The following is a 23,829-nucleotide window of genomic DNA, read 5'->3' on the forward strand; positions in this document are numbered from 1 at the left end:
ATTGATCTCTATGTGAGGATGTCTCAACGAAATCTAAACATATATAGGCGAGTAAAAACCAACTGAATTCATGTGATTTAACCTATTGCATTCCAATATTCTCACATCTATGAGTAGATATTGTTCTTTAACTTCTGAATCTTTCTTCTAAAAGAAATTGAAAAAAAAAATCCAAAATTGATAAAATAATCACATTTTGTATATAAGTAGAATGAAACTGAAAGCTAGGATGAAGTTAATAAATTGGGAACGGCTCGAGCCACCGAGAGGTGTCACGAGTGTTCTCACCGATAAGTGTATTTTGCACTTTTTTATTTTTGTGTTTCTTTTTTCAAGTATTTTTTATATCACCTTAATCATTTAAAGAAAATCAAACTAAAAAACACTTTCTTAACCAATAAATAAAGTTCAAATCGGTAGAATTTATTTGGATAATTCATCCGTGGCTTAAGGATTTTCCTAATAATTTTGTCTCCTAAACAACTACAAATAAGGGTGACAACATGTGACATGACTCATAAATCTAATATGAATATAATACAAAATTAGCGAGTTTGTATTTGATGTTAACGGATTCAAATCAAAACGGGTTTACCCGTTAAAACACGATTTATAAATGATCAACCTACTTAACAGGAAATTAACTCGTTTTGACATGTTTAGAATTTATTTTAAAATTAAAATTTTATTATTTTTAAGCTGTAATATTGATATTTATCAGTATGCTTATTTTTTACTTTTTTAATTGTTGGGATTGTATGTAATTTTAGACTTATGATCATATTTGTTATTATATGATTTGTAATATTGGTTTTATTATTTGTTAAAATTTGAAAAATATTGATACATATTTTTTAATATATTGTAATTTTTAATAAATATAAATTTTAACTTTTATGTGAAATATGTTAATTAGATTAAATAAGTTATGCGTTTTAGTTCAATCCATTTACATGAAACAAACAGATTTAAATGAGTCATGTCGTGTTAATATATTTCTAAGTAGTTATTCAATAAATCAAAAAGGATGACACAACACTACTCGTTATCTAATTAGATTTGGTTAAGATTTAGAAGTTTGACATGTTTCATTTAACGAATTGAATTCAAATTAATTTATATAGTCAAATATTTATAACTTGACATGACACGAACACAAGATTTAGCAGCCCTAACTACAAAGTTTGTACACTGAAGCCGAAACCCGACTTCACTGTGATAATTCTACCACCATCTTAGGTATCTGACACCAAGTTTACTGATTTGGTTTAAATAGGCTTTGTGGATTTACAAACGGTGATTTTTATGGGTTACCATATATGATTATCAAAGACTTAGCCGTACATAGTGGGGATGTGTGCCTAGCTGGCACCAAAGGAACATGCTTAGATTTATTCTTCGACTACTTAGAGAATCTAGATTACGTTTTCAACCAGCAGAAAACCAATATACATGATGCATATAGAATATTAATCATTCCTATTCTAAGATTTGATTGAAAACATCGATCGGGCAAGTTGTCAAGATATTTTTCTATCTACAATTAGCACCACCACGCTTAGAGAATAAAGCCTCATGGTGACTGAATTTTTTCAACCTCCGACTATTTATTACATTTTGCAAAACTTTATGGTTTAAATTACTCCATTTGGTCTTGTCGCTCGTCACTTTGGAAATTAATGGTGCATGACTACATGTTCTATTTAAACACTTTTTAAGACTTCTACCACAATCCCAAACGGACCCTAAGTCCCTAAGAGTCGATTTCAGTGGAAGGTCCAGCCCCAGGGTAATATATGCCCCATTCGCCCCTGAGGGCACCTGATCCGGATGCATCCGCATCCGCCACTCTAAATGAGGAAGGGGATATATTGCTCTTATCCCAGAACCAAAACCTGTTAGCGACCTGAGCCCTGTATTCTCCTTAGCCTAGCTGTAGATCACTCATCTTACAGACATGAATAGACTTCAATACAAAAATCAGAACTAACTAGGGTTAAACGTAAGTCCAGGACTCCATGCTAGTTGGCTCCAATACCCAGTTGCCAAGTATTCAGCTTCACTTTGTGTGTATAAAACCAGAAGCCGTAAGTTTGTTCACTAATGGATCGCAGCTACAAACAGATTCCAGAGATCATACAAGGCCGTCCTGTAAAAGTTAAGAGTCTCCACTATCTTGCACATACACAAATGATGTGATCACCATGCATCACAGAAACACCAGATTTACCTAAATCCCAACAAAACATTAAAATAAAAGAAAGAAATGAAGAAAATGTCTATATGACTACAAAAGAAGCTGTTTTCAATGAGCAGTGTGACTTGCAGTGGTTGTCTTCTTAAAATCGATCTTGTCAACCTTAACCTCTCCATCAATGAGTTCGTACACGTAGACCACGACGCGTAGGCCATCAATATCCATGAGGACAAAACTAGGGTTAACATCATAAGTGATGCTGCTGTAGGCACCCGTTGCAGACCCTGGGTTTATCACGACACCTCCCTCATGTTTATAGGCTGTGAATTGATGTGTGTGACCTGTTACAAGGATATCTACATCCAGCTGCCTCTGGAGCATGGCTAGCGAGTCTAGGTCACCCCAAGGAATAACCTTCAGATAAATCAAAATAATTATGTCATCACAACTAGCTTAAATATAAATACTCCAAGGAATAATCATATACGTTCATAGCAAGCTCTTGACTCAGGACCCTCTTGCATCTCTACAAATATTTATTTACCAATTTTCAAGACAGGTCTGTTTTTCTCTCTTTTTGTGTGTTTGATAACCTAGTTTATGGTGGGCGTTTCATAGTGTCATTCTACCCAACCTCTCACAGTTCAGGAAATGACAAGGTTTTACAGGCATTTTACATGGCCCCATCATCATGGAAGCAGATCCCTCAATAACAACAGAAGAGCGGACGTAAGAAAATGAAAGTGGAACAAGAAAGAAATCTTACTAATTAAAACTAACTACCACGGTGTCATGACTTTTTCTTTTAATTTCATTTCAATTTTTCATAAAAACTAAATGATAATATTTATATACAAAGGGAGGCAAGCAGGTTTCTAAAAGTCTGTTTTTTTCCCTGAACCCGCCACCCCCGCCCACATTTACTAAAGTAATCATCCAGCCACCTGAGGACAATGGGCCCCCATTACTTTTTATCTTTAGGACTATATTTTACAGCATAATACCAAATCCTACTTTTCAGAATAACACATGCAGCAAAAATCTGTTTTTTATTGGCACTAAGCGTCCAGGGCAAAGTCTCGACTAATCCAGGGGATGCACTTTTGGGTGAACAGGCCCTCAACAAGAAGTTCCCGCAAGTGCTCCTCAAGTAATTTAAGGGAAAGTCCCCAGTCCGAAAGAGTGTGAATGCAAAGTTTCAAACCCAGGACATCCAATTTATATGGCTCACCCCAAAACCAACATGCCACCCCTTGGGATACATTCAGCAAAAGTTTATCCATGAAAATTTCTTTTAGCCTAATCCATTCTTCCTGGCCAGTTTACCAAATGCTACCTTATTCTTTGCAACAGATTGTGAATTTCACCAAATGGGCAAGAGAATGTTACCTCGGCGCAGAAAGAAGAAAACAAATTGAAAACAAAAACAGATTTAAAATGCATAATGCAGTGAATGAAATTTTCAGGAATCATGGAAGAATTTTTTTTATTCTAGACCTGAGCACATCTAATCAATATCCATATATTACAACCAAGATCAGCTTTGAAACAACCATAGTAGTACCGCAATGAGGTCACCAGTATAAGCTCTGTTTTCTTGCATAGCATATAAGCTCTAAAACATTTTCCACAAAGAATTTTCCAAGGCATCTGACCGGAACAAATGATGTCAGGCTTATAATTTCTATCAATTTTACCCATCATCATAAGCATCCTCCTGTTGAATCGACGGTCTCTTAAACTTAATTTTCATTATACCTAAGTTGAATCAAAGATTCAAAGATGGGAAGTAATATCTCATAAAATTAACAGAAAAAAACAATAACTTGCACCTCTTTATAAGAAAAACGAAATTAGATTATGCTTTAAGGTCAAGAATGATTGAAAGCAATAAAGAAATGCATATCAATTATCTGAATTGTGAACATTCTTTGAGACAATGAAGAAAGAAAGAATTTATAAAACAATAAAGAGACAAAGGGAACCAAACCTGATGACCATGACAAAGTCCCAGCTTAAACTGGCCAATGGTTAGTGTTTTGGTCTCTGGATAGCGTGTTTCTTCATCATATTCACCTCTGGTAATATGCAAGTCAGGACAAAGAGTCTTCAAGTAGTCATGAACTTCCTGGAAATATCAGTGGAAAATTATAAGCAAGTGCCTAATTATTCATAATCAGGAATTAATAAGTATTGCCAAAATGAACTAAACGATCAAATTCACTATAGTTATGTAGTTTGGAAAAAATAGTCGGGAAACTTGCACAAATACTTAAATGTGTATGGTACGGTAAAACTAAGTATGGAATGAATGGCATAAGATACACAACAGAAGCAAGGACTTAGTTTAAGTAATAAATGTTAGAGACAATCTACAAATCAGGTGCAAAAAATCATTTTTCAGTCAACCATAATCAGAAGGGCAGAAAAAAATTACATATGCTAGAGAAAAAATAAATAAAAATAAAAATAAAAATCCAGGTCTGCACAAGTCAGAATCACAAAGCAACCATAATAAATGATTCAATAAGTAAAATCAAGAGGAAAAAAAAACTATGCCATGTCAAATGGCATCTCCTGATTAATCACCTTTAGAAACAGAATTCCTATTTCAGATGGTTGATCACCAATCAAGCACAGATGGGGTGATGGGGGACTACAAGCATTCATGACACACAAACAAGCAGAGCACATAAGGAAGGAATTTGAATCCACAATAAAGAAAACGAAGCAAAAAGTTATACTTCAAAATATAAAGTTCCAAAAGTTGAAACCCATAGCAAACTCTTTCCAGACATTTCAATCAGTTTAACCAGAGTGTTATTAAGATAATTAGGCACAATTATATTTCCCAGATGGCACGTGCCAAACCAGAATCACATAATAGCTGCTGATTGCAAACTCTCTAGAAGCACGAACAAGGTTGTCTAGTTAAATATAAAATCACCAATTTTATTCTGAATTTCATCTTTGGAAATTTGGACCATAGAAGAACTTCCAATTGTTGAAGAACTACTAAAAGAAAATTAAAAAAGAGAGAGGGCTTCATGCCAAAATGTGCAGAAAAAACTTGTAAACAAAAAAGAATAATAGAACTAAAGGGATAAAATCTAAAGTGAGAGTAATATACTGCGGGAGTAATATGCTAATCCATTTGGGGAAATTGCCACAGCCTGGCAGAAACCAACTTTTCCAAATAGCAAAATTGGCACCAGGTTACAAGAAAAACTGGGCAGCTCTACTAAAACTGCTTTTTAATTTGCAAGGTCCAAAACATAATCCAACTGTTGCCTTCTTTTAGAAAAATATGTACAGAAAAAATGTTAAACTTGACATGTCTTTTACAAAGAGATCTAAGGGTGAATTGCTTTAAAGTAAAGAAAACGTTGATTCGTTTAGAAGGGGGGAAAAATAAAATTATATATCACAGAATCGAGGTGAATACAGACTTTATTTGCAAAGATGAGGTTCACAGCCATTTGTTAAATAGAAATATTTGGGTAGGTGCAAATAAGTTTTAAATTTCATTTCTCCAAACCCGTAAGCGATTTATTAACAGAGTTTCTCAACATTTCATGGGAGATTGAATCAGCCATTTTGTTTTCTGTAACATTTTACCAAAATCCATACCACAATCGTAAAGTCTCACCCAAACCTCCCATCATTTGAAGCCATCCCCACCTATCTAGAGCTTCCCTTACATTGAACTACTGTTGACAAAACAAATAAAAACGCATTTAAGCTCTAACAATAACGAAAAGCAAGCATACAGAACCGTAAGCGAAGATCCAAGAAGTGACTCTACTACTTCCAAAACAAATACAAACTCCCACTAAGCATACCCAGAACACGTCTTACGAATTAAGAAAATGCTGCAAAGGATTTAACGACCTATAATTCTAAAAAAAATCTTGCCATCTTTCTGGCTCCTGAGAATATATAAAATGAAAACAAAAATTATTTTGAGCCTAATCGTCCGTCTCATTCCGGTTTCTAAACATGCAGAAGCATAAAAGAGAAGGAGAGGGAAAAAAATTCGATTAATTATATTAGCCTCGATTGTGCTCACCCATTGTTTTCCAGGTCCCAGTTAAAAAAGAAGACCACAATAAACTAACAAAACCCGGAAGACAATTCTTTGTCTTCCCCCAACCCCGAAAATTTTCTGAGGAACCAAACAGAAAGAAAGACCCAGTCAATCTAACTCAGGAACCCATTATAATAAATAATAAAACAAGCCCAAAAAACCATTAGATGGATCAAAGGCATGAAGTCATACCTTGATACAAAGATTTCCAGTGCAAATGATATGCTGGATCTTGCCAGGGACAAGCATGGACTTGAACTTTGCAGGCAGATCAGGTGCCCTGTGGGGTACATGTAAATCCCCCAAGGCCAACACCAGAACCATCCTCAAAAACCCACTTCGGAAATCTGCAAAAGACAGAGAAGTTTAATCATCCTCGAACGTAATAATTTAATGCCTGATTACCTAAAAAATTTACCCCAAAAAGAAAACTGTCCGATCAGATACGAAACTAAAATTATTAGAATGGATCAAATACTTAAACTGAAGTAGTTAAAGATCGGAGTAGCAAGAAATTGTTACCGGGAGATTGACTGATTTGAAGAAACTGGCATGGAAATTAAAATACAAGTCCCTTGGCGTATTAAGGACAATCAAAACGGCAACTTGTTCCAGTTGCACCGGAATGGGGCGTGTTGGGTCGGGTATATTCTGTGATATCCGGGTCAATTGTCAAAGGCCCCGTTTTGATGTGTCTAGTTTGGAACCATATCCGAACTTTCATGACTCACCCGCATCGATCCGCTAATATTTTAATTTTTAATCCTCTTGTTTTCTTAATTACAATTTTCTTCCACGCCTATTTATTTTACTTTGCGTTCCAAAGCCATAATATTTTAATTTGTATCCTAAATTATTAGAATTGTGAATAAAAATATACAATTCACAGTTAATTTTACTTTCATCTGAATAAAAATAATAATATTTATAATTTTAAAATATATAAATCTCACATATTTTATTTTAAAAAATAGTTAAATTTAAGATTCATATAAAAAATTATTTTTAAATAATAAATTTTACTTTTTTAAAAATTTATACACAAAATTTACACGATCTAAAACTCTATATAACGGTAGTCACCGTGACATTTTTAAATCCACAAAAGCCAACACTAGAACAGTGAAATTGAGTGTTTGTAAATGTGCATCCTTCTCCAACTGCACCTTCCACCATGATCAGTGCCTCACCTGAATTACCAATTCCTTATCTGCCACCTGTCCAGAAGCCCACTCACTCACTAGAACCCAACACCTAGATGTGCTTTGTGCATCATGTTATTCCCACTGAACCGACATCATTTTCACAAGCAGTAAAGTTTGCTGACTAGCAGTAGGCTATGCAGGAGAAATTTGAGGCACTTCATACCAATGACATGTGGCCCCTATCCTTCCCCCTTTAATTGAAATATTATAAGAATAAGAATAATAAATAAATAAATAAATAAATAAAGTTTAACGGAAATATTAGAAGGTTATATACAAAGTTTAATGCTAGATTAGTGGCCAAAGAATGCCAACAACAAGATGGTTTGGATTGTACTGAAACTTTTTAATTATGTTATTAAACCAGGCACCATAAGAGTTATTCATGCTCTTGTTGTTCACTTCAACTTGCATCTTATATAGTTGTATGTATCAAATGCCTTTTTGGCATGGAAGGCTAGAAGAATAGGTGTTCATGGAACAACTAATTAGATTTGTCGATTCTCACCACCCTACTCATCTGTAGGCTTTACAAGGCTATCTATGGCTTAGGGGTGTCAAATCGTCTTAACGGGTCGTGTTCGTGTCGTGTCAAAGTATGTATATTATACTATATAAGTAAACCCTAACCTGACCCGTTAAACTTGTCATGTCAAAATCTCAAATCCTAACCCAACCCTTTAACATAACTAGTCGTGTCGTGTCAATCCGTTTTGACCCATTAGTGAATATTACTAAATAGTTTGACACGAAACAATATGACCAGTTTTAAATTATTTATGTAAATGGGTTGAATATGCTTGAAATTAACCTGTTTGACTTGATTAAATTTAACATAATTTTCTATAAATGTTAAAATCATAATATCTATAAAAATTATAAAACTAACTACAAGTCCAAAATCATAATCTAAACAATAAAAATATCAAAATTAAAATTCTAACAATTTTACTTTTGGATAGAAGGGTATAATTATAACTTTAACTTTCTTAATGTGTCATAACGGGTTATAACGGGTCAAAACGGGTTGACCCGTTAAGTAATCGTGTCGACGGGTTAACCAGTTTTGACCCGAACCCGTTAAAACTAAACCCTAACCCGCTATTATCGTGTCGTGTTCGTGTTAGGTTAACGGGTCGTGTAACATATTTCCACCCCTACTGTGGCCTAAACAAGCCCCACGAGCATGTTTTTTAGAAATTTTTCCAAGCTCTAATTGGTCTTGACTTTGAGCAATCTCAGACTGACTACTCTCTACTTTCTTTTCATCATTCACATGCTCATCTCTTTGTGTTGATCTATGTAGATAATATCATTATTAATGGAACTTGCATCACCTGGATTTGTAGTCTCATTACTCAATTGAGGAAGGAATTTGCTTTGAAGGATCTCAGTTTACTGCAGCACTTCTTGGGCATCAAAGTTCACTGAGATTAAAATGTCCTACACTTTTCACGATCCAAGTACATTACATATGTACTTCACAAGGCCAAAATGACAGATGCCCAACCTTATCCTACACCATTATCATCCAGCATTAAGTTGCCTTAGTGATGATCCTTTTGAAGACATCACTACTTACTGATAGATAGTTGACTCTTTACAATATTATATGTTTAAATAACTAGAAATAACATACATAGTGAATAAATTATGTCAGTTTCTTTATGCCCTAAGCATAGCTTATTGGTCTACAGCCATGAGAGTGCCATGGCCACTATGCTATCTCAGAGGCATACTTCACCATGGGCTACAATTTGGTAAAGATTCACTTCACTTTAATGTGTTTTGTGATTGAAACTAAGCAAAATCCATTGATGACCATCGATCAACAATAAGCCATAGTGTCTTTTTCAGCACCTACCTTGTCTCTTGTTCTACCAAAAAAAAAAAAAAAATACAGTCGAGTCCAAATCTAATATTGAATCTGAGTATCGAGCAATAGAATTTGTAACCTCTTAATATTTTGGGTCAGTATGGTCCTTAAGGAGCTTCACATTCAACACACAAGGAATGTCCTGCGCTTTGGTATGACAACTTGGGTACATTGGCCTCAACAGCTAATCCCATCTTTTATGTTTGATTCTAAGCATGTAGAGGTAGACTATCACTTTATTAGGAAAAAGGTGATCAACAGGGATTTTCAGCTCAGGTTTATTTCTACTCATGTACTAGAGAAAATATGGCAGACCAAGAAATGCAATTACTACCAAGAAAGACACAATATCCTATCATGAAGCACTAGGTGAGAGAGCATACAACCCAATCTACTTTAGAAAAAGCATAAAAATCAAGTGTAGAATTGAAGCTAAAATGACGATCAAAATCAATCCTGCCTCTCACATATCTAAGTAAACGTTTGACCATTTCAAAATGAGCTTCGGTAGGAGGGTGAATAAATTAAGAGATAGGAAATATCAAGTCTAGTGAGGATAATATATTGGAGAGCACTGACAAGGCAATGATAATGAGTTGGGTCAGAAGGTTAAGGCAAGGCCTTTGGTCCTAGCCATCATGGGAGTGCCCATGGGCTTACAGTTGGTCATTTGGGCACATTCTAAAATTTCAAGAGTATATTTAGTTTATGTCAAGGTAAGGCCATCAAATATTTGAAGCCTAGGCGATCTAAATACTCAAAACATGGTGGAGAGGACCCATCACAGCAAATTGACTGCTAAGGGTCAAAATAAATTCATGAAGAAAATCAATGGAGGAGCCAGTGAGTAAAATATCATCAACATATAGGAGTAATATAAGACAACCATGAGATAAATGATAATTAAAAAAAAGGAAAAAAAAAAAAAAGAGAGAGAGGAATCAATGGTGCTACAATTAAAACCATAAGTAAGTAAAAAACTATTGAACTTATCAAACCACACACGTGATACTTGTTTTAAACCATACAAAGCTTTATTTACTTTATGTAATGAGAAGAGTGAATTTTATGTATAAAATCTCGAGATTGTTCCATGTGGATAGATTCATGGAGGTCACCGTGGAGAAAAGCATTCTTGATGCCTAGCTGGCAAATGTCCCATCAATTGATCAAGGCAATATTGATAAGAATCCAAATAGTGCTCAGTCGGATCACTAGGAAGAAATTTTCCTGGTAGTTAATACCATCTATTTGGTGAAAGCCTTTAGCCACTAAATGAGCCTTCAACCGATCAAGACTTCCCTATGCATTGAGTTTGGTTTTACAAACTCATTTGCAACCAATAACATCCATGGACGAATCACGGGGAATAAGAGTCCATGTATCATTAGTGATGAAGCGCTAAAATTGCATGATTAAGTTACTTAAGTGAACAAATTGTTTAATAAAAAATGATTTAAGTACTTAATTATGCAATAGATCACATTACTTGAGTCAATTGATACATTCTAGTATTTTGGTGCTTAAAAAGATTTATAATGCAATTGTTTCACATGAAACAAGACAAGCACCTCACATGCATACAACACAAGCTCACACATGCTAAAAGCAAACAAACTCACTCGGACATCACATGCACACAGCTGGACCCACAACAGCACTCATGCAAAACACATGCACATGTAGAACAAGAAGAATCATTCGGATGTGCACACATGCAGAACACATGCAGAACAGAAAGCAGGAGAAGAATCTGCAGCACATCACATGGACAGCAACTCACACTTGCAGCAGCACATGTACAGCAGAAGAAAAATCTTTCAACACAGCAGACAATCACGCTGAAGGAAAAGCACTTGGACAGCATCAGAAGAAGATCATTCGGATCATACCATGCAGCAGGTCAGCAGAAGGAAAAAAAAAAAAAGAAAAAGAAGCAGAAACTCAAAGAAACACATGCTGGAACCGAAAACACCTGGGGACCACTCGGACGTGCAGTTCAGTAGAAAGTCAGCAGATTCTTTCTCGTTCAGTGGTAGCCTTTAGCAGTTGAAGACAGCAAGAAAATCACATGGGCTGCCTTTACTTTTCAAACCTGTTTTATACGGAGGTGTAGTCTTCGTTTGGCAGCGGGAAGGGGGCAAGCAGCTGTTTTTCTTGACTTACTTTCATTTTTTTTCTTCTGGCTTTTCAGTTTGACAGCAGCAGGAGTTGGAGTTTTCGGGAGCAGTTTTTGTTTACTTTTTTTTTTTTTTTTTTCGTGGAGAAGCTGAGCAGGAGGGCAGTAGCTTGTTTTATTATTATTCTTCTTTCTTTCGGCTACAGTTCAGTAGCTTAGCTTAAAGTTTTCTTTTGCTTTTCGTTCAATTTTTGGAGAACAAGAGTTTAAGTTTTTAGTTTTTATGTTCGGTTGTAGCTTGGAGCATCTTGATCTCTTTTCATTTTCAGCGTCTGGAGTTTCTCGTTGGTACTTTTGCTATCATTTACATTAGAGTGCCTTAAGTTTTCAATTTTTAATTTCCTTTCCGTTAAGCAGTAGCTTAGTTGGAGTTTTTTCCTTCTTCCTTTCATTTCCTTTGGGCAGCGTTAAGTTTCATTTAATTTTCTTAAGTTCTATTCATTTAGTTAGTTTTGATTTGTTTTATTTCTTTGAACTTTGACCGTTTGAATTGCTGTTTTTTTTTTTTAGTATAGATCATCTATTTTGCATTTTAAAATTTATTCTATGTTAGTAATTTCTTTAATTTTTAATATGAGTTTATTTAGATTACTTTTTATTGTTAGAAATATTATGCGTAGCTAATTTCTTAAGCTTGGGTTGCGGAATGGGACGTGATTTGTTTTGGATTTTAGATCGATGCAATATTTTGTTGATAATGTTGATTTCACTAAGTTACTAGTTGGATTTGAATTGAAAATAGATTGAAGCTCTTGCTCTTGTTTTGTTGTTGACGTAAGGCACATCAAAAGCTTGAAAATTATCAAGGCTTCTCTCGTTTGTTTGTTAATGTGTGTTCGGCTAGTAAAATAGAAAATCCCTTAGGAAAATATTGCAAAACCTGAACTTAACCTTTTTATCTTCCGATTATCAATGCCTTGATTGGGTTGTTAATCGAGAAAATTATCTAGAATCCAAAATAAAGAGAGTCCCAAACCCAACCCAAGTGTTTGTTAATTTGTTATTTTTAAACTCTAATTTCAACTTCGATTATCTTCTTGCATTGCATTTGAATTTCATTTTCATCTCTTATACTTGATTCATTTGTTACTCACAAATCTCTTATACGCTTTGATAACCCATTGTCCCTGTGGAATACGATCCTGGACTTATCCTTGATACAACTTGACACTTCTACACTTGGAAGCACATTCGAAACCGAGTCAATTAGCATACAAGGCTTTCAACTTATCAAGCATGGCTTGGGACCAACCAGGGTGATTGAGGGGAAAGCAAACGGTTTTTGGCTCCTAGGGTATGGTAGAGATATCCTGGAAGTTGGCATATTTTAGATTGGGTTTGTCAATATTGGCCCTAGATCAGGTAAACATGGTGTGTTCAATGGGCCTAAGTGGAGTTAGGGAAGTCAAATTAGATGGGGGTGTAGGAGGAACAAGGCCATTAGGATTGGTTAAGGTGGGAGATGGTGTCCGGGCTAGGGGTGGAAGACGTGTAGGGTGGTGGTAAGGGAATAGTCACATTAGGGAGAGGTGAGGGGTAGTAGTGGGTGGAGGTTGTGCCGAGGGGGGTATAATCTAGATCTCAAAGATGTACAGAGTCAGGTCAGAGGGTGGAGGTAGGTGGAGATTCCCAAGTTGTTAATAAAGAAAAGTAAGTTTATCAGAGACAACATGACAAGAAATGTAAGTATGACAATTGGGAGGGTGATGGCATTTGTACCCACAATGTTGATCACTTAGCCTAAAAAGACACATGGTAAGGTTTTTTTTATCAAATTTATTATGCTTAGTGTCCCAAGTGTAGGGATAGCATTTGAAGCCAAAAACATGTAAGGAACAATAATCAAGAAAAGTCCCATGAATTGAAAAAGGAGATTGTAAATAAATGTTAATAGTGGGAATTCGATTAATAAAAAAGGTAGAAGTGGCAAAGACTTTAACCCAAAACTTTTTGAAACACTACTATGGAAAAAAAAATCATACCAAGTGATGCGAACTCCACCAACTATTGTGATGAAACCCGAAACAATGATGGCTTGGAACTCCAAGATCGTGAAGACAAGATTTGTTGAACCTTGACCCGTCACCTAAATAGATGAAAACCAAGACTACGAATGATTGAAAATGCCACACCAAGAAAACCTAAGAATCTCTCAAGGATTCAAGCTGATAAGTTTGATTGCTTGAATGCCACAAGATTAACTTGATAAGTTCAAAGAATTCTTTTTAAGAACCAAGAGGAACACAAGACCTCTCAATGAAAGTAATTTTCTGAATCATCAAAAGTTTCTTTCAAATTTGAAATACTCCTCTATATACTTGGAACAACCCTACAAGAATAGGCAAAAGTCATAATTACAGCTTTAAAAATAGCACAAACATTAACCTAAACAAGTCTCCATGTTTTTTAAGACTCCTGGACTTCTAAAAGCACCTAAAAATAGTTAAATGACTACATTTAATGTATTTAACATGCCCAACCAAGACCAAGTCCATTCTCCTATTTAATATCCTTGAAACTCAACAAACTCATGCTATTTAGTGGACAGACAATGCTGGTTACGAATTTGCATGCTAATTAATCTCTTCAATTGCTTTAATGACATGGACTAAACCTTGATTATTATTTGAACCCATCTTGGTCTTTTTGGAATCAGCCCAATTATCTTGGATTAGCCCATTTATTGCTATCTTGAAACGTTTGGCTCTAAATCTTGTAATTGGGCTACTAGGAAGTGACCAAGGGTTTTGTGCAAATTCAGCTTCATTTCCACGTGTATAATCAGCATATCTAGCTCCTTGGTTTGCATCATTCTCCCCCTCTTGAGAAGGATTTGTCCTCAAATCATCCCCTACATCAAAAGGAGACAAATCAACAATATTAAAACTTGCACTAACATCGTACTCACCTGATAAGTCAAGCTTGTAGGCATTATCATTGATGCATTCCACTACTTGAAATGGTCCATCACCCTAAGGTAGAAGTTTTGAACGTCATTTCTCCGGAAAATGGTCCTTCCGTAAGTGCAACCAAACCCAATCTCCTGGTTCAAACATTACCTTCTTTCGTCCCTTGTTGGCTTGATGAACATATTGTTTAGTCCTCCTTTCAATGTTCAGCCTTGCCTTTTCATGAATCATCTTTACAAATTCTGCTTTCTTTTTGCCATCTAAGTTCACGCGTTCACTCAAAGGTAAAGAAATTAAATCCAAATGTGATAATGGGTTAAAACCATAAACAATTTCAAATAATGAAAACTTAGATGCAGAATGTATACTTCTATTGTAAGCAAATTCAACATGTTACAAACAATCTTCCCCTATTTTCAAGTTTTTTTTAATGATAACACACAACAAAGAAGATAAAGTTCTATTCACTACTTCAGTTTGACCATCCGTTTGTGGATGACAAGTAGTAGAAAATAACAACTTGGTTCCTAACTTTCCTCACAAAATCTTCCAAAAGTAACTCAAAAACTTTGCATCCCTATCAGAAACAATGGTCCTAGGCATACCATGTAACCTAACAATTTTTTTGAAAAACAAGTCAGCTATATGCGATGCATCATTAGTTTTATTACATGCAATGAAGTGTGCCATCTTGAAAAATCTATCTACCACCACAAAAAATGAATCTCTCCCCCTCTTAGTCCTAGGTAAACCTAAAATAAAATCCATAAAAATATCAGTCCAAGGTTCACTAGGTATCGGCAAAGGGATGTTCAAACCATGGGCTTTCAACTTAACCTTAGCTTGTTTACACGAGATACACTTCTCACAGATTCTTTGCACATCACGTTTCATATGAGGCCAAAAAAAAAATGTTCATGCAAAATTTCTAAAGTCTTAGCTACACCAAAATGTCCCCTCAAACCACCAGCATGAGCTTCCCTCACAAGCAATTCACGCAAAGAACTCATAGGCACACAGTTTATTTTCCCGAAACAAAAATCCATCATACCTATAAAACTTACCAAACGCCACTTTTTCACATGCTTTGAACATATCACCAAAATTAGAATCTTGTTCATACAAATCCTTAATGTATTCAAAGCCAAGTAGTTTTGTATTTAAAATAGAAAGTAAAGTATACCTTCGAGACAATGCATCAACCACACCACATTTTCCTTACCTTGCTTGTATCTGATCATATAAGGAAATGTTTCAATGAATTCCGCCCACTTGGCATGATGTTTGTTCAACCTTTGCTGTCCTTTCAAATAATTCAAAGATTCATGATCTGTGTGAATCACAAATTCCTTTGGCCATAGATAGTGTTGCCAATTTTTCAAAACCTTACCAAGGCATACATCTCCTTATCATAAGTGGGGTAATTTAGGGCTGCCCCACTCAACTTTTCATTGAAATAAGCAACTGGATGACCTTCTTGCATCAAAACAGCTCCAATACCTATTCCTGAAGTATCACACTCAATTTCAAAAGTTTTAGCAAAGTTAGGTAAAACAACCAAATGTGCATTAGTTAACTTTTCTTTGATCAGATTAAATGCCTTCTCTTGTTCTTTCCCCCACTTGAACGACACATTTTCCTTGATGACTTTAGTAAGAGGGGCGGCTAAGCTACTAAAATCAAGCACAAACCGTCTATAGAAGCTAGCTAAGCCATGGAAACTCCTCACTTGGCTGATTGTTGTAGGCGTTGGCCACTCTTGGATTGCCTTCACCTTTTCCTCATCCACCTCAATTCCTTTCTTACTAACAACAAAACCAAGAAACACAAGGTTATCTGTGCAAAAAGTGCACTTCTTGAGGTTAGCAAACAACATTTCTTTCCTTAGAATTTCCAAAACAGATTTCAAATGCATTACATGTTCTTCCAAGTTTTTGCTATAAATTAGGATATCATCAAAATACACAACTACAAATCTACCAATAAATGCATGCAAAACATGGTTCATCAAATGCATAAATGTGGTTAGAGTATTAGTAAAACCAAAAGACATCACTAACCACTCATAAAAACCATATTTAGTTTTAAAAGCAATTTTTTATTCATCACCTTCATTCACCCTAATCTGATGATATCCACTCAAAAGATAAATTTTTGTAAAGACACAAGAGCCATGCAATTCATCTAGCATATCGTCTAATCTAGGAATGGGATGATGATACTTTACCGTTATGTTGTTGATGGCTCGACAGTCAACATACATCCTTCATGTTCCATCCTTCTTAGGAACTAATAGCACCAGAACCGCAAAAGGACTCATGCTTTCACACACATACCCCTTCTCCAATAATTCACATACTTGCCTCTGAAGTTCTTTGGTCTCTTCGGGATTACTCCTATAAGCAGGTCGGTTTGGAATTGATGCACCAAGTATAAAATCAATTTGATGTTCAATTCCTCAAATTGGAGGTAAACCAGAAGGTACCTCTTCAGAAATAACATCTTAAAACTCTTGCAAAAGAGAAACAATATCGCTCAACAAAGCACCGACAAAATCATTATTATATAAAAGAACCTCCTTGTACATGAGTACAATAAGGGGCTGGTGTGAAAATAATGATCTTTTGACCTCACTTTTTTTTTTTCAATGCAATTGATTTTTTCCTCTCTTGCTCTCACTATGGCCGAAATCCTCTCACTTTCTTTTTCACTATGATCAATGTTTTTCTCTCCTTCTTTTTTTGTAAACTCTTATTTTTTTCAATTTCAGCCTTCCTTTCTTTTTCCTTCTTTTTTTCATTTGATCTTTATAACTTTAATTGGTCCTCCCTGACCTGTTTTCGAGTTAATGGCACAAGAGTAATAGGTTGCCTTTTAAGATTGAAAGAATACTTATTTGTGAATCCACCATGCGTAACCCTCAAATCATACTGCCATGGTCTTCCCAACAATAAATGACATGCATGCATAGAAACCACATCACAAAATACCTCATCCTCATATTTGCAATGGATAATGCTACCAACACTTGTCTTGTCACCTTGATTTCACCATATTCATTCAGTCACTGAGCCGATAAGGTTGAGGATGTTTCAAGGTAGTTAAAGCCAATTTTTTCACCAAATAAGTGCTAGCTACATTTGTACAACTCCCTCCGTCGATAATGACACTACAAACTTTGTTATTTACAAAGCACCGAGTATGAAACAAATTGTCCCTTTGATTAATTTCTTCCTCCTTAACTTGCACGTTCAGAACTCGCCTCGATACCAATAAATCTCCAACCATAGCATTTTGCTCATCATTGGCATCCTCCAAAGATGGCATGTCATCTTCATCTACTTCTTCCTCATTCTCCGACTCAAGCTCTCCTTGAGCATCTATCACCTTCACTCTTTTGTTTACACACTTGCTGGCTATGTGTCCCTGCCTCTGACATTTAAAATACTTAATATCACGTGTTTTAGAACTTGAGGCCTCGGTATTCCCTAAAGTAGCGGCGATCTTTGAGTTGGCATTCTTAGATGGTTCAAATTTTGGCTTATTTTGTAGCTACTCGTCCTTTTTTGGAGTTGTCTTCCATGGACTGGTGGTAGCCATAGGTTGTCCCCTCCTAACTAATCCCTTTCATTTGAATTGTTCTTCTATATTAGCCTGGATCATAGCTACATTCATCTCCTTGTGATACTCATCCACACTCTTGGAACCTTGAGTTAACCTCTACAACTTTTGATACAATCCCCTATAATAGTGGTTGGGTACAAGACGCTTTCTCATAAGCATTTTCATCTCCTCCCAAGTATCCACGGATGGCTCTCTATTCCTCATCCTATTAATCAGTAATTGATCCCACCAAATAATGGCATAATCAGTAAATTCAATTGCAGCCAACTTAACCTTCTTTATCTCTAAGTAGTTATGACAATTAGACACCATCTCCATTTTAGTTTCTCACTCCAAATAAGCTTCAGGATCATTTTTCCCTGGAAAAGATGGAATTTTAATCTTTATGTTTCCTAAATCATCATCCCTCCTAGGCCTACCCATCCTAGCTTCTCTATTCCTATACCCACGCTCAAACGTGCCTTGGTTCAAATATAGCTCTTCAAACTCTTCCGACTCCGCCTCTTCCTCAACATTCCACTAGGGAACACGCCCACCTTGCTGCCCGTTAGGGATGTCTTGCTGCTGGCTCCTAGGAGTTCCCGCTTCTACCCTATCCAACCTCGCGTGAATAGGTTCTAATTCAACTCTCATCATACGTCTCATCTCCCTAACAACACTTGCATTTGGAGGTTCAGAACTACAGGTTGTCGAAATTCTTCAATTGTGTCTTCTTGTTGATTATTGTACATGTTTAAAATCTACAAAACAAGGTCAGAATCCTCCCAAGCACTCCCTCACTTGTTTCACTCAAGAATTGATACACTTGCACTCTTATTTTCACTCTAAATGGCTTTTACCCTCTGATGGTCTCATACACTCTTGCCTTTTTCCACTCTTTTGTGTCTTCTTTAGTTCTTAACCAAACTCCAAGAAACTAACTCAAAATAATCCAACAACAATTCAAAAATGAGAAACAACCAAAACTCTTTAAATAGATCAAGAACTTGAATAAGGTGAGAAACAAGATTGAAAGGAAGAGATTTTTTTACTGGAATCATGTACTCTTCTTTTGTTTTTTTTTTCCCTGGATGATTTTTTTTTTTTTTTTGAACTTTTCTTTTCTTTTCTCACTAAATCAATCACAAACAGCAACAATGAATTCAAAAAAAACACAAGAATTCACAAAACCCTAAGAACAAGTATATATTAGCAGCCCGTGGAACAAGGAATTTTGATAGCCCCTTGGAAAAAAAATGAATTTCTGCACTTTTTTTTTTTTAGCAAGAAATAGGAAATAAAAATGAAAATAAAAGATAGTCAAACTTATCTTAGAACCAAAGCTCTGGTACCAAAATGATACGAACTCCACCAACAATTGTGATGAAACCCGAAACAATGATGGCTTGGAACCCCAAGATCGTGAAGACAAGATTTGTTGAGCCTTGACCCGTCACCTAAATAGATGAAAACCAAGACTACGAATAATTAGAAACGCCACACCAAGATAACCTAGGAATCTCTCAAGGATTCAAGGTGATAAGTTTGATTGCTTGAACGCCACAAGATTAACTTGATAAGTTCAAAGAGTTCTTTTTAAGAACCAAGAGGAACACAAGACCTCTCAATGAAAGTAATTTTCTAAATCATCAAAAGCTTCTTTCACATTCGAAATACCCCTCTATATACTTGGAACAACCCTCCAAGAATAGGTAAAAGTCATAATTACAGCTTTAAAAACAACACAAACATTAACCTAAACAAGTTCCCATGTTTTTTAAGACTCTTGGACTTCTAAAAGCACCTAAAAATAGCTAAATGACTACATTTAATGTATTTAACATGCTCAACCAAGATCAAGTCCATTCTCCTATTTAATATCCTTGAAACTCAATAAACTCATGCTCTTTAATGGTCAGACAATGCTGGTTACGAATTTGCATGCTAATTAATCTCTTCAATTGTTTTGATGACATGGACTAAGCCTTGATTATTATTTGAGCCTATCTTAATCTTTTTGGAACCAGCCCAATTATATTGGATTAGCCCATTTAATACTTTCTTGAAACGTTTGGCTCTAAGTCTTGTAATTGGGCCACTAGGAAGTGACAAAGGGTCTTGTGGAAATTCAGTTTCATTTCCACATGTATGATCAACATGTCCAGCTCCTTGGTTTGTATCATTTCATGGATAATGCGATGACGAGACACTCTATTCAGGGGTACAAGAGTAAGAAAACTAGTGAATAATACCTTGTTTTAAATGAAAGGTAAACTGTGTTAGCAAATTCACCACCCCCATTGGTTTGAAATTTTTTTTTATTATTGAATTGTCATTCAACATATTTTTCAAAAATAAAAAAGGTCAAGAAAAAAATCAAATTTTTTCCAAAGCGAAATAAACCACATGAATTAAGCATCAACCAAGCATGCATAGTAGTGAAATTTGCCAACAGAAATAATTGGGGCAGGACATAAGTCACAATAAAATTTTATCAAAGATAGCATGAATTAAACTAGAAGAGGGTAAAAAATGGCAATAGCTCAGTTTTCCTAACTGGCAACTTTCACACACAGGCTAAGTTTTATTAGAATTAGAAATTTGAATGAGTCCTTTGGATTTGAGTACTTGGATAGCAGAAGCCTGAGGATGTCCCAAATTCTAATGTCACACTTCCTCAAAGGTAGTCCAGAAATGAGTGGAGAAGTGTGCTTCATAAGGGGCAGATAAAGTGTAAAGATTATCCTTCCATCGTCTGCTCATTAGGACACTATTGATCTCTCATTCCTAAATAATAAAACCGACACTAAGTTGTCCAATAGATAAAATATTTTTTTGCAAGTGCCAGTACTAAAAGTACATTACGTAATTTAATTCTAATGGTACTATTATTTATGTAAGTGTCATCAACATGTGTAATAGCGTGAGAGCTACCATCACCGATAATTACATCATAAATACCAAAATAGCAAAGTAAATTCTCAAGCATACTTGAATTACCTTCATATGGGCAGATGCTCCAGTGTTTACAATCCATTTTCCAATGTCAAAGCAGCTAATGCTTGAGAAATATCATAAGGTTGGAAAGATTAGTTAAATCTGTTCCAGCACTTAAGTGCAATGTGGCCTTTTTTACCACATATTTGATAGATATCTAGTGGGTCACTGACTTTATTTATGATGGGTCAATCTGTGGACTCACACATAGTAGAGGAAGCCCCTATATTATTCTCTTAGGTTGAATGGCTTGAAGCCAAGCTATTGCACAAGCCCTTGAAGTTTTGTAGATGATTTGCAAGGGGGTTCATGGTTCCTTCCTTAGGTATGTTAACTATTGAGCGAGATGGAACTCTTGCTCCTCAAACTCGTAAGCATACGCCACCTTGAGTGCCGCCCAAACCTAATAGGCGGAGTCTAAGCCCACGACGAGGTGGTGGAAGCCTCACTCACACTCAATTGATTGTGGCGTGTTGAGTGATTAGATCTAAGGTTTGTTGCTTGTTGGTTGGCTAGATCTAAGGTTACCTCAAGGAAACACAAAGATCCAAGTTGGTTTATGTGTGAAAAATAAGACTAACTCAAATTAGTACTTAACTCTCAAAAGAATTGAAGAAAAAATTCTTATTCATTGAAAATAACATAAAATAATTGATGAATAAACAAGCAAGGCCGAAACTTATATAGAAACCTCTAGGGTTTCAGCAACAATAGATCTAGATCTAGATCTATATCTCATCCCAACATACATCAATTCCAAATTTAAAGGAAATCAAATCAAAAACCTAACATAAAGGAAATAAACTAGGAAATAATCATAAACACACTAAAACTAGACAAATCTCTTTTTTTTTTTTTTTCTCTCTCTAAGCAAGGTTGTAGATATATAATAAAAGAGAATTACAAAACTATCCAGGAGGATCCTTTCCACTGTCAATAAGCAAAATAGTAGAAAGAATAAAATCCACTAGAATGCTACCAAACAAAGAGTTTGTAGCTATCCATTGCACAACTGAGTGTGCAAGTCGATTTTGTGATCGATCAATTTTGTTATAGCTCCATCCAGGGTGGAAATGTAAGGAATCTGCAATGTCATCCGAGGTGGTGAATATTTTCTAGACCACTTCCATTTTAGAGATAGAAGAGATAACCAACTGGGAGTCCCCAACTAGAGAGGTTGATGGATAGTTGATAGATTCTACCATCTTGAAAGCTAATTTTGCCGCTAGAGCCTCTACCAAAACCGGGATAGTAGTGAGATTTTCCTCAGTCCATATTTAAATGATTTTCCCTTTTGAGTTTTTGCTTACTGCTGAGGCCAAAGAAAAGGAGTTTCTAACCGCTGCATCAAAAGATATACAGATTTGGTTTGTAGAAGGATTCTTCCATTTTTCCTCCCTTTTGGTGCTAATCTTTTCTTCCCAGGCCCATAGATTTTCTTCATAAGAAGAATTTAGCTGCTGTGAAATCTATTGGAGAGATAGATCTTTTTCGTTGTGAACCAAGTCATTTCGTAACCTCTAGATAAAGTCTAAAATTAGCCCTACAAAAATTTTGAAGGAATGTTCTTCCCGTGAAGTTAGACCCAGCTTAAGCATGGGGTTTAAGATGAAATGTAGCTAATCCTTCATTGAAGTTATGCCCAAGGAGGTGAGATTCAAAGGCCATTTGCTCTGACTCCAAAGTATTCTAGATATGGAGCATTCTATAAAAAGGTGAAGCAGTGTCTCCTCTGTTTCATCACATATAGGGCAATTTATGGAGATTAAGTTTGGAATAAAGCGTTTGAGACGCTCCCTTGTGGGTAGAATATCCCAAATAATTTTTCATAAGAGGAGTTTGTGCCGATCATGGATTCGAAGGCTCCAAAATTTTCTCCATTGAATATTGGGAGAAGCTTCCACAAGAGGGAGAGCCAGATTGGAAGTAATGTGGTGGGTAATCCTAATAGTGAAAAATCCATTTTGTGTTTTGGTCTAGATGAGGCTAGCCGGCCCTTGGTTGGAACGAGATAAATGGATTTTTAGGATTTCATTGATGCTATCCTGTTGAAAAAGAGAGGTTAAGATAGGAATATTCTAGCATTTTTTATTTCCAACCATCCAATTTTTTATCTATTTTCTCCAACAATTCCTTGTAGTCCTCTTTTTTGGATCGACCAAATGTTTTCATCACTCCGAGGTATTTCATTTTTTAGGACGATTCTTTGTATGGTAGATTTGCTGAGATTAATCTTCTGGTTGCTTGACTTGTGTTTTGTAAAATAAGGTTGTCATCCCATCAAGACCTGAAGCTTTATTGTTTGAGATTTGCTTTAGGGAGCCATGAATTTCGGTTTCTGAGGGCAAAGTTGTTAGAAATTCATTCTCTTCGTTTGAAATCTGGCTTTCAAAAAGATTTTCAAGTTGCTCCGGAAAAATTGGATTTGTGGAGGTATAGGTGGAAACAAAATGATTTATGAATGTAGCTTCAATGATATCCTAATCCATAGTCCAAATACCTAGATTAATCTTGATCGAATCTATTCCATTTCTTCTGCGCCGGATGGTAGTTGTCAAATGATAGAATTTTGTGTTTAGATCCATTGTGGTGAGCCAATTGATTCTTGACTTTTGCTTCCATAGAATTTCTTCGTTCTTTTGTTGCTCTTGGATTTTGTGATGGAGAATTTTTTCTCTTTGTAGACTCCATTGAGTTGGGAGATTGCTTTGAAGATTACTAAGCTCCATTTCTAGCTGCTGAATATTTGTTTGGATTTTTCCAAAATGATTTTTGT

General features: G+C 35.7%; 1 protein-coding gene across 3 annotated transcripts; it reads right to left on the reverse strand.

Moving 5' to 3' along the window:
• Positions 1–2,152: 2,152 nt before the first annotated feature.
• On the reverse strand, positions 2,153–6,969 carry LOC122282709 (vacuolar protein sorting-associated protein 29). 3 transcript variants are annotated; one of them, XM_043094699.1, is made up of 4 exons: positions 6,807–6,969; positions 6,477–6,631; positions 4,188–4,325; positions 2,153–2,611 (listed from the first exon to the last, which is right to left on the reverse strand). In XM_043094699.1, the coding sequence occupies exons 2-4, from the start codon at positions 6,606–6,608 to the stop codon at positions 2,306–2,308; spliced, it is 576 nt and encodes a 191-aa protein (XP_042950633.1). In that variant the 5' UTR covers positions 6,609–6,631; positions 6,807–6,969; the 3' UTR covers positions 2,153–2,305. The 3 variants fall into 3 exon arrangements, with proteins under 3 accessions (XP_042950633.1, XP_042950634.1, XP_042950635.1); XM_043094700.1 differs by lacking the exon at positions 6,807–6,969 and adding an exon at positions 6,769–6,795; XM_043094701.1 differs by lacking the exon at positions 6,807–6,969 and adding an exon at positions 6,737–6,794.
• Positions 6,970–23,829: the final 16,860 nt, after the last annotated feature.

Source organism: Carya illinoinensis, chromosome 11, assembly GCF_018687715.1.
Source record: "Carya illinoinensis cultivar Pawnee chromosome 11, C.illinoinensisPawnee_v1, whole genome shotgun sequence".
Lineage (NCBI taxonomy): Eukaryota > Viridiplantae > Streptophyta > Magnoliopsida > Fagales > Juglandaceae > Carya > Carya illinoinensis.

What these genes read in the sequence shown, in the direction of transcription:
- LOC122282709 (XM_043094699.1), bottom strand. Translation starts at nt 6,608, where the DNA reads ATGGTTCTGGTGTTGGCCTTGGGGGATTTACATGTACCCCACAGGGCA. An exon ending in CTGGAAATCTTTGTATCAAG is followed by an intron (nt 4,326 to 6,476) that starts GTATGACTTCAT and finishes TGATATTTCCAG; the next exon opens with GAAGTTCATGACTACTTGAA. An exon ending in GACTTTGTCATGGTCATCAG is followed by an intron (nt 2,612 to 4,187) that starts GTTTGGTTCCCT and finishes ATTTATCTGAAG; the next exon opens with GTTATTCCTTGGGGTGACCT.